We start from the raw sequence: 18,661 nt of genomic DNA, 5'->3' as shown, positions 1-18,661 counted from the left end.
TTTTATTACTATTCACAACTCATCTCACTACTATTCACAATCCATCTCAACTCATCTTAATTCATCTTCGAATCCAAACGATACCTATATAGCTCTCCTTCTTAGCTTGTTTGGGTTGCTGATGTGTTGTCCATTGATGTTGAAATAACAAAGAAGATTATAACGAAAAATAGTTTCATCTGTTTGGTCTAGATCTTAGATCTATGAATCATATATGCATTAATCACCAGTATTGAATCCTGGACACAGCAACCCTTTTAATCCTGCAAGGTACCGTAAGCTTAGCTGTACAATGGGTCCTTTTTGCTTTTGTGGACTCCACCTTCCTTAGAACACGCGTTCCTTTCCCAATTTTTTATGGCAAAAGCATTATCTCACCCTTTGAAAATGTCACCCTATTTGTGTGGGTTAGGGCGGCATTATCTGTCTGTCTCTCCTCTTTCAGGACCGCAGTGTTCAGCTTCGCTTTCCATAGCTTACCCTTTGTACCGGTATCAATATGGATGGCCTCCTCATCCCTATCCACCAGATCAAAGTTACCTTAGATACAGGCTACAGCTGCTGCTTTGCAAACGAGACTGTCCGCTAACTCCAGTAAATCTTTATTGTCTCTAATCATACTTGATAATGTGATACATTTTAAATAAGTATCAGATTGACTATGGCTTGGTGCGCCCAGCATGCTATTCAGTAATCACACACGCACGGTCGTCTAATGCGAGTAATCGGCATACTGATTGCTGAGCTGCCGTGCGTTACCCGCTGCTGATGCACAGCCCTGCCTGGCAACCAACATCTTGCTATACTCTTTATAAAGTTTGCCGATTTACAGCCATTATTTAGCTTATATTCAGCCCATCAACTGAACTACCGATATACATAAATTCCAACTTTTGTACGATTAATATTCCTCGCCCACCAGTACCTGATCACAATGAAGGCGCCGAAACTGGCCTAAGCAGCAAGAGAAAAAAATAAATGCGGGTTATTTTCAGCACCGGTTGAATACAGTACTTTGAAGTTTCGCTTTAATAATTTTGTTCCATCAAATCACGTCTCTTCAGAAATTCAATAATAAAACTGAACACGCATGACGATCGAGGATGCAGTTAACATAACAAAATTGCGAAAGAAAGAGCTTCGTGAAAAATAAAAAGGCAGGGGGGGGGGGGGGGGGGGGGGGACCCCTTGATCCAAGGGACCAAGTTGCCCCACAATACTGCAAACAAAAAGCTTGAACAATGAGATATGGGACCCCACCTCCCCCTCCCAAAATTGGTCTGTCCGTCTGTGGCTCTGTGCTTTTATGGCTCAATTAAAAGGCCAGCTTTGCATAGTCAGAACCTCACCAAATTCACAGGATCATCGTTTCGGAACATGGGTTGTTCACTCCACACCCCGCGAATCTGGGGAGATGGAATTCATGAAAGTCAGTCACAAGCGGGAAAGCCTGACCAAGGCCGACTAGCAGAGTAGTGGATAAACAAACGACTCAACTAGACCTATCAAACTCAACTAGACCTTAATACCCAGAGCCTGTTCCATTAATTCAACGCCAACCCCCCCCCCCCCCCCCCCCCCCCCCCCCCCCCCCCCCCCCCCCCCCCCCCCCCCCCCCAAGAATTTGTGAAGAAATGAAAGTCAGTCAAAGATGATGACAACAGATAACATCGAACCCACCTTTAGTTGCTATGTTTGTGGAAGACTCCAACCCATAGATATCTATCAATTAACAATATATATAATTCGGGTAAAGTTCCTGGATGCCCGACAGTACTAATTGTTCTGAAAGTAAAATTTTATACATCATACTATCATCACATTTTTATCCCATTAAGTATGATGTATCACATTTATCACTATTAAATAATTATTTATTGCATGTTTCTTTACTATCTAATGGTGATAAATATTTTATCTACTACTTAGTATAATCAAAATAAGATGAAAGTGTGATGTATAAGATTATTTATTAAAAAATAATATTTTATTCAACTCTTAACAAAACATCACATCTAATCTCATCTGAATAATCAAACCAAGCCTAAGATTTGTTTGAACAGAAAGGAGAAAATGCATCATGTGACTCATGTCCATGAAAAATTGGAGGCAAAATTGTTGGCTAACACAGCATCCTTGGAGTACGTGCATGCTTAAAATTTTAAAAGATTCATCCCAAGTGCAATTGTGATTCTCGAAGAAGTTGGTCTTGGCTTTTCCTGTGCACGCCTGTAACTTATCTTTGTGCCTTTGTCTAACTCCTTTTCTGATTGCTGCTTTCCGGAAAGCAAAGCCGAACAGAAACATGACTCCTTGAAAGAGGCACTTGACCCCAACAAAACCCGGATTTAACTCTAGATAGCAATAAGATAAATTGATTGAGAAGATTAATTAAAGCCGTGCACATGCAATGGATCGAGCATTATGTAAACTGCCCATCTTTGTAGTTAGCATGAATCCTCAGCTGCAAATTTAGACCAAACGTGTTATGAAGATTTGTCCAACAAGTCTCTATTATGAACATATTGATCGTTTTTCTTATCAAGTTTGATTAATACTATAACAACCGAGAGATTCTATATGAATAAATCTATAATTTGATATGATTTTATATAATACGTTAAATTTATTTTACAATAAAAATAATTTTATAATATAACATACAACATCAAATTACATTATTTTATAAATTTATTTTTATAATATTTTTTTGTAACTAAATCATTTCCCATTTTATTTCTTTAAAGGGTTTTTGTCTAACTTCTCTCAAATGATAAATAACATTAATTCACGTGTTCCAAGAATGAAGCTATGTTGTTAGGTTATGGCTTGAAAAATACGTGACCAATCATTTATTTCTCACACTCATAACATTAATTTATGCAAATCGAAGGGCGTGGGGAAGGATTACGTTTATTGTGTCGTCTATAAACAGCTTGCGATATGATTGCTAAAGAAACACTGTGGCATTGGCCAATCAGATCCACCAATTATGGGTAATTATTGTGTTTAAACAATGCTAATCAAAGTAATTTCAACTAAAATCTGAAAGGTTGAATAAGTCTACAGATTATTGGATCTCGTGATCTTGGCTTTACAGACTATTTCATTCGACAGTACTGCAATATCTCTTCAAATGATTTTATTTCATTTTTTTCAATCGTATGAATCTCAAAATAATATCATTTTTCGGTTCAAGGTGAATCGTGAAATTTGAAGAAAGGAATTTAACGAGAAAGTCCACCCTACCACACGTCCACAAGAATAATGTTATTACATGTAGTTACAAGTTTATGTATAATACTCATTTTATAATATTTATTTTAAATTTTAAAATTTATAATTTTCAATATATCAATAACAGATATATGAAGAATTATATTTTTAAATTTTTAAATAATAATAATATTGTAACAATATTTTATTTAATTTTTTATTTTTATCTAAAATCATTTTATCTCATCTCATTTTAGTATCTAAACGATCACATCTCTCTAGTTGTTTTTTTTTTAATCAACAAGAAAAATGAATTGATACGTGATATAAACGAGAAAAATATTATAATATACCACACTTTCATTATATTATAACGAGATATTAAATCGTCCATTAATTTTTAAATTTTTATTTAAAAAAATAAAGAATGATCGGACGGTGAAGTGAGAGTATGGCAATGGTATTTGACATTTGTAGGCTTGTAGCTCATTTCGAACCATGCAGAATAGTGTGGTCATCCGGCCACCATGGTTGCAAAGTTGCGCCATCAATCGATTCAATCCCTGTGAGATAGTGCAGTTGTGAGTATGTTAATATTATATAATTATTTAAAAATAAATAAATATAAAATTTATTATTTTTCAAAACAATTACATTATCTTTATTCACTTCACAGTTATATATAACGTTGCTCCTTCTAGAACGATCACACGCAACACCAATTCGCGGCTTTTGAGGTGAACAAGGTCAATACGTAATTTCAGGTATAGCCAACACGTATAAAGGGCGAAACGCTTTCGTTTGAGAAAATCACGGTCCCCAAATTTTCAACGATTTCCATCGCAAGTTTCTGGAAAATGCTTGGGCCCAGCGCCCCAGAGGTGGTCGCGAGACAATTTTTTATTTTTATTTTTATTTAATAATTAAATAAATATTTTTAAATGATGTTGTAATTTTTCTTTTTAAAAATATTAAAAATATATATATATAATCAAATAAATAAAAATAAATTGTTTTATTGGTGAGCAGTGTCGGGACCACTCTCGGTGCCCTAGCACTTCTCCTCGCATAATTCGTGGGCATCACGTCCCCTGTTCTGTCCTCTATTTACAATACTGCCATGGATATGATCATCTTCTTTTTTAACTTTGGAATAGATTTATGGATGCATTTATTATTATAAAAAAAAAAAAAAAATCAATTTAGCAGCTTTATATCAAACTTTTTTTTTTTTATCTCAACAAATGTGTAATGTAAGACTTTTGAGTAAAAAAATTCAAAAAATAATATTTGTAATCTTAATTTAGTAATTTTTATGTATTCCTTTTAAAAGAAAGTAAAGTATACCATTAAAAATAATAATTTTTTATGTAGATCTTAAATTTAACTATTTTTTTAGATTGGCACGTTTTAAGATTATAAATATTATTTCTTATTTTTAAAATAAAAAATTAAAAAATAAAATCCTATTTATAAGTCATGGTGAATAACACCTGATAAATTTGATTTAAAATAAAAATTTTAAATTTTAAATATTATAAATCAAATTTTATTATTTAAATTATACATTACTTGCGAATATAATAACTCAAATAAAACTGGGCACCGAAATTGGAATCTCACAGTTTTTGGTACCATGCAGTTAGATGGATCACTCAAAATATCTTCCATGAAAAATGTCTTGATGCAATCGATGGTTAAAGTTTATATCCCAAAAAACAAATCAAATATGCATCCAATCATGTCTTCCCATAATTTTTCTGAAAATTTTCACAACATACTTTTCAATGTTTTCTCTGACCAACTTCAAGATTTTTGATTGTGCGAAGACTTGATAACTTAATTTAGAAAATAATAAATATACTTTATACAGATATATTTAACTCTGACGAGTTTGATTTAAAAATATATATATATTTTAATAATAAATTTATGAAATAGCTGTCTACCATTATAACTCGAGAAAAGTTAATCTGTCGCCTTTATTTGATCATTATAATATATTGCTCTGACAAATTTTTTTTATTTAGTGATTAAAGAAATGATTTTAAATGTATTGATATATTTTTTTATTTTTTAAAAATATTTAAATATATTAAAAAAATATATAAAAAAAAAAAAAAGAAAAACTAAGCATCGGTATAAATCAAAAGTGCTACTCAAACGGCAGAGTAGCACCGCTCGTATAACTCCAAGTCTCTATCACTTCTCGTTTAATTCTAGGCACTTTGATAGATATGAGATGTGCGAATCTTGTTGCTTGCGATGTTACCAAGAAATTATCGGGTTTTTTAATGCAAATTATTGCATTACATTATTAATTAACTTTTTGATGTCACTGACTCATCGTCTGCTGCGAGGAAAAGTTGTTTTAGATAAGGATAGTGAGAACTATCTTATTATTATTTATCTATTATTTAAGTATATTTTAAGTTTTTTCAAAATATTTTTTAATATTTTTAATCATTAAGAAAAAATTAAAAAAAATATAAGTTTATTAATATTCACTTTTTTAATAATTAAATAAAATAAAAATATAAAAATAATAATAAATAAACAATAATAGAGTAATAACTTTATAATTATTCTTTTAAGTATCTGTGGTGAACCATGAAATGGCACTGAGTTTGATAGCTTTATTTGGGGTGCTAGGTTTGGAAGATTAGAAATATGACACTATTAATGACTCTATTATCTCCTTTATATATATAAAATGAATATTGATACAAAAGAAATGTTTTAGCTATAAATTTTTTTTATAAAAATAAATTTATAAATTGATGTAGTTTAATATAGTATGTTAAATTATAAAAAATAATAGATCTAATATATCATATAAATTAAAAAAATTTTATAAAAATAAACTCACAAATTAATATGATTAGATATAATGATTATGTCAATAGTTGATTTGATAAAAAGAAAGAAACTTTTGAAGAGTATCATATATAATTTGATTGAACTGCCGTTTCATTTTCTTCCATCACTCTCATTTTTTTAAGGTCATTACTCTCAAATTTAGAGAAAATAATAAAAGGGAAGGAATGGATATTACCCATTTTTTTAATCTCTTATTTATTTTACGAGATCTTGTTATTTTACCAGAGAAAAAAAAGCGTGGAAATAGGCCTCCCATGTCTAACTGAAATATAATAATACAAATATATATATATATATATATATATTTTTTCTTTCTTAAAGAGGTCCGAGAGAATGTGAAAAGCGGATATGTCTGGCATCTGCAGACTGCTGCCCAAATTTATGATTAAAATAGTAAATTAATTATCCATTCTGTCACCGGTCCCATTTTTATCGAAAAGACAAAGTTATCCTTTCGAATCGTTTGAACAGAGTTTTGTGCGTGGCAATTGCAAATCACCATATTTGCATTTGCTGAACTGGTACGGAGAAGGTCACGAAACACCAGATTCTTCTCCTCTTCTCGTTTCTTACAGTCTTTTGAGAGTTTTTCCACAATTTTTCGTTATTCGTTTTGTTACAAGATTTTTCTCGTCGAAGATCTGCCTGTACTGCTCTTTAGTGTAGTCCTCGAGCTTGAGTTTTTCTTTTTCTTCTTCTAATTTTGATGTTCTATTTTATTTTGGGTTAAGGACTCGAGTGCTGGTGAGTTTCACTCATCCACACTACTCTTTGTATGCTCCAAATAATCTGAATTCTGAGTTCTACAAGATTTTTCAGTTGGGTATCCTGGAAAACCGTCACGAATGCTTGAAATGGAGCTTCTTTCTTGCTATTATGGTTCTGTATGTTTGCGATGAAGAAGCATGATCCGCCTTCACAGATCTACTATGGAACGCCATAAAACCTGTGTCTTTCCACTCCTCCTCTCACTTCTCGCGGTGGTTTTCGGTGCTACTGACCCCAATGACGTTGCGATTCTCAACCAGTTCAAGAAAGGGCTGGAGAACCCAGAGCTCCTGAAGTGGCCCGAGAATGGTGCTGACCCATGCGAGTCTAACTGGAACTACGTGGTTTGTAAGGGCGACAGGGTCACCCAGATTCAGGTCCAAAACGTGGGCCTGAGTGGCCCTCTCCCGCAGAACCTCAACCAGCTCTCCATGCTCACAGACCTTGGTCTCCAGAAGAACAGATTCACCGGGGCTTTACCATCGTTCCGGGGCTTGTCCAATCTGCGCAATGCCTACTTGGACAACAACGAGTTCGATATCATTCCTGCCGATTTCATTGATGGGCTTGTGAGTTTGGAGGTATTGGCATTGGATAACATCAATTTGAATGCCACTACCGGGTGGATGTTCCCTGCTCAGTTGCAGGAGTCGCCCCAGTTGAGAAATCTTTCTTGTATGAGTTGCAATTTGGTGGGTTCGTTACCAAGCTTTCTGGGAAATCTTTCTTCTCTATCAAACTTGAAACTTTCTGGGAACAATTTATATGGTGAAATTCCGGCGAGTTTTAGCGGTATGAATTTGGAGATTCTCTGGATGAATGACCAGAATGGAGGCGGACTGACGGGTCCGATCGACGTGGTGACAACAATGACCTTACTCACGAGTCTCTGGCTTCATGGGAACCGATTCACTGGGGAGATTCCTGCGAGCATTGGGAATTTGACTCTCCTCGAGGATCTCAATCTGAATGGTAATCAACTTGTTGGCTTAATTCCTGATAGCTTAGCTAATATGGCATTGCGTAATTTGGATTTGAGCAATAACAGGCTAATGGGTCCAATACCGAACTTCAAAGCCACAAAGGCCTCTTCTGATTCTAATGCATTTTGTCAATCAACTCCTGGGGTTCGTTGTGACCCGGCTGTTATGGCACTTATAGAGTTCCTTGGGTGGGTGAATTACCCTTCAAAGCTTGTTTCTTCGTGGACTGGTAATGACCCTTGTGGAGGGCAGTGGTTGGGACTGAATTGCAATCCCAGCAACGAGATTGATATCATAAACATGCCTAAGTTTTATCTCAATGGTTCATTGAGTCCTTCGGTTGCAAACTTAGGAGCCCTTACTCAAATTAGACTTCAGAATAATAACTTGAGCGGTCCGATTCCCCAAAACTGGAGTAGCTTGAAATATTTGACAATGTTGGACCTAACTGGGAACAATATTTCCCCTCCATTGCCGAAATTCAGTGACAGTGTGAAACTTGTCATTGACCCTCTATTGAATGGTAATCAATCGCAGGAAGCCCCCCCTGCAGGGAACAGTCCACAAGAAAATGGCCCATCATCTGGTAGTTCGCATTCCCCATCAAGAAATTCCTCTTCACCAACAACTGGCGGCGATGGTACTTCTGGTGAACCAAAAAGTTCTAAGAGGTCCATTTTGGTTTCGGTTGTGGCCCCTGCTGCAAGTGTCGCAGCTGTTGCTTTTCTGGTCATACCTCTATCTGTCTATTGTTGTAAGAAGAGAAAAGACTCCTCCCCGACTGCTAGTTCAGTTGTAATTCACCCAAGAGATCCATCTGATTCAGATAACATGTTCAAGGTGGTTGTTACCAACAACACCAACGGGAGCACTTCTACACTGACGGGGAGTTGTTCTGGAAGCAGAAATAGTAGTGGATGGGGTGAATCTCATTTCATTGAAGCTGGAAATCTTATCATATCAGTTCAAGTCCTTCGAAATGTGACGAAGAATTTTTCCCCAGAGAATGAACTTGGCCGCGGTGGCTTTGGGGTAGTTTATAAGGGAGAATTGGATGATGGTACAAAAATAGCAGTGAAAAGAATGGAGGCTGGTGTCATTACTAGCAAAGCTTTGGATGAATTCCAGTCTGAAATTGCAGTGCTTTCGAAGGTCCGGCACCGTCATTTGGTATCTCTTCTTGGTTATTCCATAGAAGGCAATGAGAGAATTCTTGTTTATGAATATATGCCTCAAGGGGCTCTCAGCAAGCATCTATTCCACTGGAAGAGCTTAAAATTGGAGCCTCTCTCTTGGAAGAGGAGGCTAAATATTGCCTTGGATGTTGCTAGGGGATTGGAGTATCTCCATAGTATGGCTCATCAGAGCTTCATACACAGAGATCTTAAATCTTCAAATATCTTACTCGGAGATGATTTCAGAGCAAAAATTTCAGATTTTGGATTGGTGAAGCTAGCTCCTGATGGGGAGAAATCAGTGGAAACCAGGCTTGCTGGGACTTTTGGATACTTAGCACCAGAATATGCAGGTAACATTCAAACTAATGCTTTTCAATCTGTTGCATTGTGAAATTATTTGAGTAGGAGTGGGCAAACCTTCTTTGTTTGTTTATTGCCTACATACTTGAAGGAATACATAATTTAGAGGAACTAATTTCTCCCATAAGAATTAAACACATTTCAAATTGGGGCTCGTATCCTAAGGGAGGCTTTATTTTTTTATTTATTTCACTTGCTTAATCAGGAGGTTTTATTGCATTGATCTTTATGGCACTAATAAGCAACAAAATGCTTGTAAAATCTAAATAGAGCATGAGTATCAGCCATATGGTTTAAATATGCAAGCTGGAACTTTATACTTATTTCCACACTCGTGTTTGTTTGAAACTGTTATAACCAATTGTTTCAATGTTGATCATTTATCAAACGTTTTGGCAATGCCCAGTAGACAACTGACCTAGTAAGCCAACTCAAATGCAGATGGTTTAAAATGTACAGATGAACATTTACTTATTTATGCTATATGCTGGAATGATCATGCAATTGATTTGCTTTATCACCCAAAAAATAGTGGCTGCAAATTTCATACTAATTCCAACTTGGATGACTTCATTGATCCAGTGACAGGCAAAATTACAACCAAAGTAGATGTCTTCAGTTTTGGGGTTGTGCTAATGGAGCTATTGACTGGATTAATGGCACTTGATGACAACAGGCCCGAGGAGAGCCAGTACTTAGCTGCATGGTTCTTGCGCATAAAATCAGACAAAGAAAAACTGGCTGCTGGCATTGACCCAGCCCTTGATGTAAACGAAGAAACATTCGAGAGCATCTACACAATTTCTCAACTAGCTGCACACTGCACTGCAAGAGAGCCTAGCCAAAGGCCAGATATGGGCCACGCCGTGAATGTATTGGCCCCACTTGTGGAAAAATGGAGACCGTTCGATGACGACACCGAGGAATATTCTGGCATTGATTACAATCTTCCTCTTAATCAGATGGTGAAGGGCTGGCAGGAAGGAAAGGACTTGAGTTATATGGCTCTAGAAGATAGCAAGGACAGTATTCCAGCAAGGCCTACTGGATTTGCGGAGTCCTTTACTTCTGCCGATGGTCGGTAAAGTAAGTACCGTGTTTATTTCTGTTTTTCTTTCGCCGGCGGGGGAGGGGAATGCAGATAGCATGTTGTCTTCGTTCTGTGTGGGGAATTCAGTGTCAATATGTTTTAGATCCGATGTTGGATTTATGGCTGATAAAGTTGAGATTTCAGATGTTTGAGATCTCATGAGTAGGCTTTGAATTTATCTTTGAAATTTTGCGTTCTATTATTGTCGATGATGTAGATAGAGATGAATTATGTTTGAGGATTTATTATTTTTTGATTTCTACCTTTTAAGATCTTGATCTGCTAGTTGCATAAAAGGGCTAGTGTTCTTTCTTTTGGGCAAGATGAAATTCTCCATTTGGGCGCAGCTACATGCTGCTCATGTCACCAATATTCATTCATAAATGGGTACAGCATAGAGAATTGCATGAGGTTGTTTGTTAAAACTTAAAAATGAAGCTTCCTAGTGTCTCCTTCCAAACACTGACAAGAGAATGGTACTTTTAGCCAAGCAGGTCAGTGTTTGTATCCCAATATTCATAAATGGAGCCATGTGAGCTCAGCAGAAAATACAGAGACCATATTCAAAACCCTATCGTCAATCAGAAATATTCATTTCGATTCAGCTTGGTCGTGGTGTCCCATTATGAACCACACAAAACTCTTTACTCTTTGATGTTGATGAATTTGTGATTTCACGAGTAAGAATTTTATTCTAGTAGAAGCTACATTTTTTTCAACCCTTTTTTAAGGTAGACTGTCTGTTATTATATGATAACGATCGGTCTTCTTTCAACCCTCAACCCTTTTTTCTGTTTTCATTAGTTTTGGAGTTTTTTTAATATAGTTTTTTTCACTTTCTCATTGATCATGGTACGATAATTACTTTGAAAACGAGCTGAGTTTTTCAAAGGAACGGAGCCCACCGACAATGATCCAAATGAGTGAACCTGCAGGGGGCAAATGTGCCATGTTGTGTACGTGGGGTCCCTTAGCATGTTCAGTGTAATGAGTTGTTCGCATGTTCAGTTCCACAACCTACAAAACCAACCCACAACATTAACTTGATTAGGTGACCCACATTAATAATGTTTATTTGTTTTTGCCTCCGACGTGTGCTTCCCGCGCATTCACTCTGTCACTCTCTTTATATCCACTTCGAGAGCTGTCGATTTTTGCTGGTTCGACGACTGTCGTATTAAGAAGTTGCATTTTCTATGGTCTCACATCCTTAATTCTTCTCATATGCAAGTGTTATAGCGTAAAATGATATATTCTTTATATTATTAAAATTAGCATTTGTCGAGAATATTGTAAAGGGAATATAGATAAGAGTTTATAGAGCTAAGAAAATGCTTCTCTTTCGCCCGCCAAGTGCCAAATGAGCCATCAAATTCATAATTTATTTTAACTGATTTTTTGGAGCAAGGGATTGCATGTCTGTAATTTTCCGAAGCAAATAATGTTAAATATAGTCATGTCATGTATTGAACAAGCGCTGTACAATCTCTTTTCAAAAAAAATACACTGATGCTTGTGCACACACACATTTTTTTTTATTTTTTTCTTTTACCAAATATAAGATATATAGATGATGAGTAAAAGAATTCAATTAATTAAAAAAAAAATAAAAATAGATTAAAAAAAAAAGTTACGTGGTGTATGTGGATAATAAGTAGCAATGCTTGCCTGATAAATGACCCCACACGCATCATCTCGTTGCGATTGTTTTTTCATCGGCTGGAGACGATGAGGACTAATATATATATATATTTTTTATATATATAAAAGATGAGGACTAATATTGAGTATAGACGTTGGGAACAAATAAATGAACCCATTAATTATTAGTGCAATGAAAACTGAATATCGATGCATAATCGCATCAGCGGTTTGCCACATCTCCTCTCTCCCTGCCATTATTCGACCCAAGATCGATGGGGTATAACAACGCTGTCAACACATGTCATCTCCTCTTGAAATTGTATAAACCCTAAACCCAAAGGGACATTTGGAATAAAAACACCCTTCACAGAAATATGATAAGATCTTAACTAGCTTCGAGGAATCAAAGGTGCTTGGTTTTGTGTATCTTTTGTATGTCCCAAAAAAATACCATCATTGCTATTAAATCTATGTAAGAGCAGCATGCACGCAGCTACGTACATCTATTCCGCCACGTGATAATTCACTTTACAACCTACGGAATTTGGTCATTTTGATTTTTCTCTTACTGGATTAAGCAAAATCAACAGGGCATATTTTAGTATAAACAGAAAAAGGAGATGAAAAATTGCAACATGCAAATAACAGTTATGGATTAATTATTCGACTAAAAGGCCTCACTAACTTACCTTCCTCAATACCGGCCGCGCCTACACTTCCTCTGAAAAGCAACCAACATGATAAGCCTGAGCAAGATCACAATTCGTGTCCTTTATAGGTTGGGTGTATGACATTTCCAATGCAGAAAACTGCCTGTAAGGACGATAAACTGGAGGTAACAGTAAAGCCGATTTTTTGTCCATCAATAGCAGCCGTCCACACTTACTGCACCACCACCAACAACATGAAGTTCAGAACTTCAGCATTACCAAACAAATCTTAAAAGGGGAAAAGAGTTGGCCCTACCTGCAAACTTTGGTAAATATAGTTTGATAGCTACAGACCCAATGCTACAAAAACAAAGGCAGAATAAGAATATGGTAGACGGTTTAATTAACCAAGTAAATTTGTAAGTACAAAAGAGATGGTACCAGAAGAGAATGTAGAGCTGTTTCAGCTCGAATTCCGAGAAAACTCTGCAGAGCCATAGCGGCATGCTCCTGCAATGGGACATTGCTAGAATAAGGGGGCAAGTTTAACCACCTGAACTATGAGAAAGACAAAATTAGCAACAAAGGCTGTTACCGTAATGCATCTGAACACATGATAAACTGAAAGGCCTCGTGCATGCATGTAGCTGCCTCCCTGTTCAAGAATGTTAGGAAGTAAATACATTGAACCGAGGTACTGCTAAGGCCTTACAATAAGCACAAAAATAACAGCAAAATGATGAGGCTAAAGAAATATAAAAAGATACACAAGCATCTATCATATCGATCGAGGGACCAACTCAAAGCTTCAAATAGATTCTGATACAGAGTAAAATATATCGTGAAGCAGAGCACTACAGAAAAGCATTTTAAGGCAGTGTGAAGCTCAGTGCACTTAATTTGGAAACTGCAGCCGACAAGGTAACAAAAATGACCAAACCACAAGACATAATACCTACATCTATAACTCATTTATCCCCCCCTGCCGCCCTCCAAAACAATCCCTTTTGTGAGGAAGGACTAACTCTCTTATTCTGCAAATCATGAACTACGACCCTATGTATAAAACTGGTAGAGGTCATAGCAAGAAATATAAATGAAAGCAGATGCCTTAAGTGGCAAAATAATAGTCATTCTAAACTCAAAACACATAGTATAACTGCCATCAGCAAACTTTCTGAAGACTGAAGTAGTCATGACACTTTTAGAGACAATCTATATCAGTGTCAATGACATGTTGAATACCATATATGCAACATGGCTTGAGAATTTCCACAAACCACCATGGTATCTAGACTTCTCAGAAAATGAGTAAGCAGTCATAACCTCTCAGAAACACAGTAAACGGGACTTATAAGAGAGTTGAATAATGAGGACTTCAGATAATACAGGGTTCAACATCCAACTACAAAGCTAATATCAATCTTAACATAAAAATAATATATAAAAAGTATTTTAATCAAGGCTTTGTTAGACTCATTTGCACACTCAAGCTCACTTTAAATTGAAAGCCAAGCATGAATGCAGCAATAATATTGGTCATGATTGAGCTCTGCTCATGCGCTCAATTTCAATAAAGCTGAGACCACACTTCATTTACAACCATAATCTTAACAAAGCCTCCAACATACAGATGAATAAATGGGTGGACAGAACGCATCTGGATTTGCACTTCCATAAAGATAACAAGTCACTTCACAATTTCACCAAAAAATCCAACAATCTTCAAGTAACACCCCGTGTGCTAATTAAGAAAATACAACCCGCATAATAGTTGAGAATATCACAATCCTCATACATAACATATCGAGATTAACTAGTAATCGGGAAAGGTTAACTTAGTGAAGAGGAATAGAAAAACATATAGCATGATCTTATAAAAGAAGTGCACATTAGATTTTTTAAAGAAAAGGCTTCAGATATCCTGGAAAACATACTACCTCATCCGGAGAAAAGAATGCAACTGAGTCAGGATCAGTAGAGCCAACTGGATGAAGTGATATAATAGCTCTGAAGATAGAGGGAAACAGCAACTCAATCACAGCAATCTTCTCTGTAGCAACATTACTCAGCGATCCTGGTCTTAGTTTATTTGAACTGTATAAATTGTGTTCTTTAGAGATTTCCAGGGAAGTCTCATTTGCTGAAGAGGGCAGCGACAATGCTCTTTTCAACCAGTCCAAACGTTCATATGTAAAAATTCTTAGATTCGGCACTTCTTTTTCCAGACACATCAGAACGTCTGTTAGTGTCTTATAATCACTTAACTCTTCATGATGATTTGCCATCTGTACGTGGGGACTGCAACGTTTTTTTGAATCTGATTCAGTACCCTGACCATCTAATCCATCATCAAGGTGAGGGAAAAATCGTCTTTTCTGGTCAGTGAAGGCCTTGAGAGCTAACCTGCAATTATTCAAAAACATCAATAACAAGCTTTCAAGCCCAGAGTTAGTGTATGGCCATTTGAGCACTTAAAGTCAATGCTCGTGCTACCAACAGCAGGTGGTAGGAGCAAGTTTATTCAATTCCACTGTTAATGACTAGAAGAACTTCTCTGTGTTAAATAAAATATCTTAATCAGTTCAATAGCTGCATTTAGACCAAAAACAGTATTGGGTTAATATCTCAGACTCTCAGTGCCCCAAAAAAAGTGCCAGTCCATATTCAGTCAAATCACACATGTAACTTTTCAAAGTCATTTTGAAGTTCTTTTTTTTTTCTTCATAGATAAAAATTCATTTTTAAGTATTTCAGAATTTAATAGAGCCCTCGGCTCATCTCTGTAGACTGCTTAAAGCCTTTTTTTTATCAGTAACTAGGAAATTTTATTAGAAATAGGTGAAGCCAAGTACACGGGACATATACAAGTAGACTGCTGAAAGCCTTAAACTAAGTATCAATACTACAACTCAATTTGTTTCTGTCCAGGGATTTTCTTGAACCCTTTTTTAGAACAACGAATAAGCAAAGTCAAGAGAATATCTTGAATACCATTCTCAATTGTTTTTACTAGTTTTCCAAAGTCAATCCTTTTGATAGGTAAATTTTTTTATAAGTAAAAAATGTATAACAGTTTTTCAAAGTCAATCCTATTGATTAGCCCACACACGTTCCTCAAAAGTTCCTCAAGGGTAAGTTTTATGAGGCACATGTTTGGGAGATTCATAGCCTATGGGTGGCAGGTACTTTTTTTCTATAAGTAAATGCAAAACTTTATTGATAGTAAAAAACATAGCCCAAGTACATAGGAAGCATACACTGAATACACCTAATAACCACTTAGCACTAGTGATGAATACAGCCAAATTATGAAAACTATCCCCATTACAAACAATGACCGAAGCCCAGGAGTTAATTTTGAGCATATTTGCAATGAAATAAAGAATCTCTAATGGATTCGAGGTTCCTTTTGTAATTAATTTCTTTTTGTGAAGCCAAGACATAAAGTTTTTGTCTATGCGGAGAATTTTAGTTGTTAAAAGAAATAATCAAAGGCACCTTGTTTCTTTATGTATTTCTTTCCACCATGTTTCCATGGATCAAAGCTGCAAGCTAATCATCGACACTAAAGGTTAGTCTATCCCCAGAAGTCCACAAGCCAATTGATCATCTCCCGCCTCTGCCCCTCCTTCAAACATATGGCATCTCAAACAATCACCCTACATTTTTCCTAAGCATCTCAAATTATAAATTTTTTTGCATAGAGCACACTTCGTTACGCCCATTGTCTTGTAGTTTTGGCTACGGGAAAACAATTTAAAAACTATAATTCACAAACATTTCCCTCGAATTTTCTTAAGCAATCATCAAATTTCACCAGAATTGCACTCGAGTGTAGCAATCCCCAATGTCCATTGATAAAAACAATATTTTTTTGGAGTGGGATAGGAGAAGAATTCAAGTATCATCTAGTCAAGTGGGATAAGGTATGTTCTCCAATCTCTTCAGGTGGGTTGGGTACTAGAAATTTGACGATTTTCAATTGAGCCTTGCTTGGGAAGTGGTTGTGGAGATATAATACGGAACCGGAAGCCCTAGGAAGTTAGTGATTGATTGCAAATATGGAGGCATGTTTTGGGGGGGGGGGGGGGGGCACTAGGGAGGTTCACGGGGTTTATGGAGTGGGAATTTGGAAACACATTCGAAGTGGGTGGGGGATCTTTAATCGGCATACTAGACTGGTGTTGGGTGATGGATCTAAAATAAAATTCTGGACTGGCCAGTGGTGTGAAGATCAAGCCCTAAAGGATTCATTCCCGTCCATTTTTGGGATTGCAGGTGAGAAAGATGCCTTAGTGGCTAATTGCATGGAACGTGAATTTCACTAGAGCCACCCAAGATTGCGAAGTTGGCAGCATTGAGGAGTTCTTTGGTCTTCTATACACCATGATGCCGAGATCCCAAGGAGCAGACAAGATGTGGTGGACACCCACGGGTAAAGGTACATTCTTGGTCCGTTCTTTTTATAAGTCTCTTACACAACCACAACATACGCAATTCCCATGGGGAGTGATATGGAGAAACAAGGCGCCTCCCAATGCGACATTTTTTGTATGGACAGCAACATTAGGTAAAATGATGGATAATCTATGGAGACGTAAGGTAATAATAGTAAATTGGTGTTGTATGTGTAGGAAAAATGGAGAAACTGTGAATCATTTACTGTTGCATTGTGAGGTTGCTGAAACGTTATGAAATGACGTGTTTAATAGAATGTAGTTAGCTTGGGTTATGCCCGCCACAATGACAAAGCTCATGGCCAGCTAGATAAATCTACGAGGTCTCCCACAAATCTCAGTGGTGTGGAAAATGATCCCGATTTGTATCATGTAGTGCCTATGGAAGGAGCAAAATGACCGGACATTTGAAGACAATGAACACTCACTAGAAGAATTTAGATTATTTTTAGTTAGCACTCTTTTTCTTTGGGCCACAACTATAGATTTTTGTGGCCTCGATTTTCATGAATTTTTTGTTTCTATTTCCTTTCTCTAAATAGGTGTGATCTTTTGTATACCATCTTGTATATTTGGGCTATGCTTATTCATATCAATAGAATCGTTTACTTGTCAAAAAAAAAAACCAATATTTCCACGGTTAATAAGAACCTTTTAACATAGACTAACCTAACCTTAATGTTTGCCAAAAAAGGGAAGTTCCATTTGAGAAATCATCGGTCAACTTCCAACTGCAAAAGAATTCATCTGTCACTCCGAAAGAGCTGAAATAAAAACAAACCTCGTCCTGTCGACCGCAGACGCACCAGCCTGCCCGGCAAGTTGGCGTTTCCAAGCATATGCAACCACAGCACCGTCAGGACAGACCAAGGGCATGTGCAGCCCCCAAGAATTACTTCGCGACCGAAGTGATTCATTCAGAACCCCAGACTCCTCGAGCTGCCTTCCTACCAAAAGCCAGCTAAAAATGGTCTAAGGGTATATAATACGGACAAGTTAATTATAACGGTAGAATATTTTTACTGATCCTAACCCTAGAGTGCGAGAAACGGAATGTAATTGTGATTCGAGGACCGCTATATGTTATACTACGTACCAACGGATCGGAGGTCTTGGAAGTGTTGGCGCATGGAGGCGTCTTCTTTAAGGAACAAGTGGAGAGGCTTGGTGCTTTGGTGAGGCTGTGCGGTGACGAAGAGAGCTTCGAGGAGGCGATCGGCGCCTAGCCTGATGTCGGCGATCAGGCGAGCAGCTTGGCCCAGCCTGTCCATGGCTAGAGCCACCTGCTTCGGCGGTGCCTCCACCGACTGCGCCGGGTTCTGATTTGGCGTCGCCGGCACCGCCTCTTCCGTCTGAGGTTGATGCAGCTGTGGCTGATGTAGTCGCATTGCGTTGGAGTGGCCAGTAGAAAAATTGAGCCTATCGGTTGATT

The 18,661-nt window shown here is 36.9% G+C and overlaps 2 protein-coding genes across 3 annotated transcripts; one reads left to right on the top strand and one right to left on the bottom strand.

The window, feature by feature from the left end:
- Positions 1–6,590: 6,590 nt before the first annotated feature.
- Positions 6,591–10,720, top strand: LOC121267644 (receptor protein kinase TMK1-like). 2 transcript variants are annotated; one of them, XM_041171604.1, is made up of 3 exons: positions 6,591–6,840; positions 6,916–9,375; positions 9,968–10,720. In XM_041171604.1, the coding sequence occupies exons 2-3, from the start codon at positions 7,002–7,004 to the stop codon at positions 10,468–10,470; spliced, it is 2,877 nt and encodes a 958-aa protein (XP_041027538.1). In that variant the 5' UTR covers positions 6,591–6,840; positions 6,916–7,001; the 3' UTR covers positions 10,471–10,720. The 2 variants fall into 2 exon arrangements, with proteins under 2 accessions (XP_041027538.1, XP_041027537.1); XM_041171603.1 differs by having other exon boundaries at positions 6,591–9,375.
- Positions 10,721–12,554: 1,834 nt separating this feature from the next.
- Positions 12,555–18,661, bottom strand: LOC121268062 (mediator of RNA polymerase II transcription subunit 27-like). The gene is made up of 7 exons (XM_041172181.1): positions 18,326–18,661; positions 18,011–18,176; positions 14,710–15,175; positions 13,365–13,424; positions 13,211–13,279; positions 13,086–13,129; positions 12,555–13,004 (listed from the first exon to the last, which is right to left on the bottom strand). The coding sequence occupies exons 1-7, from the start codon at positions 18,615–18,617 to the stop codon at positions 12,830–12,832; spliced, it is 1,272 nt and encodes a 423-aa protein (XP_041028115.1). The 5' UTR covers positions 18,618–18,661; the 3' UTR covers positions 12,555–12,829.

The sequence above is a fragment of the Juglans microcarpa x Juglans regia genome, chromosome 5S (genome assembly GCF_004785595.1).
Source record: "Juglans microcarpa x Juglans regia isolate MS1-56 chromosome 5S, Jm3101_v1.0, whole genome shotgun sequence".
In the NCBI taxonomy this organism is placed as follows: domain Eukaryota; kingdom Viridiplantae; phylum Streptophyta; class Magnoliopsida; order Fagales; family Juglandaceae; genus Juglans; species Juglans microcarpa x Juglans regia.
Note: the sequence above shows the minus strand (reverse complement) of the source record. Positions and strands in the feature narration are given on the sequence as shown.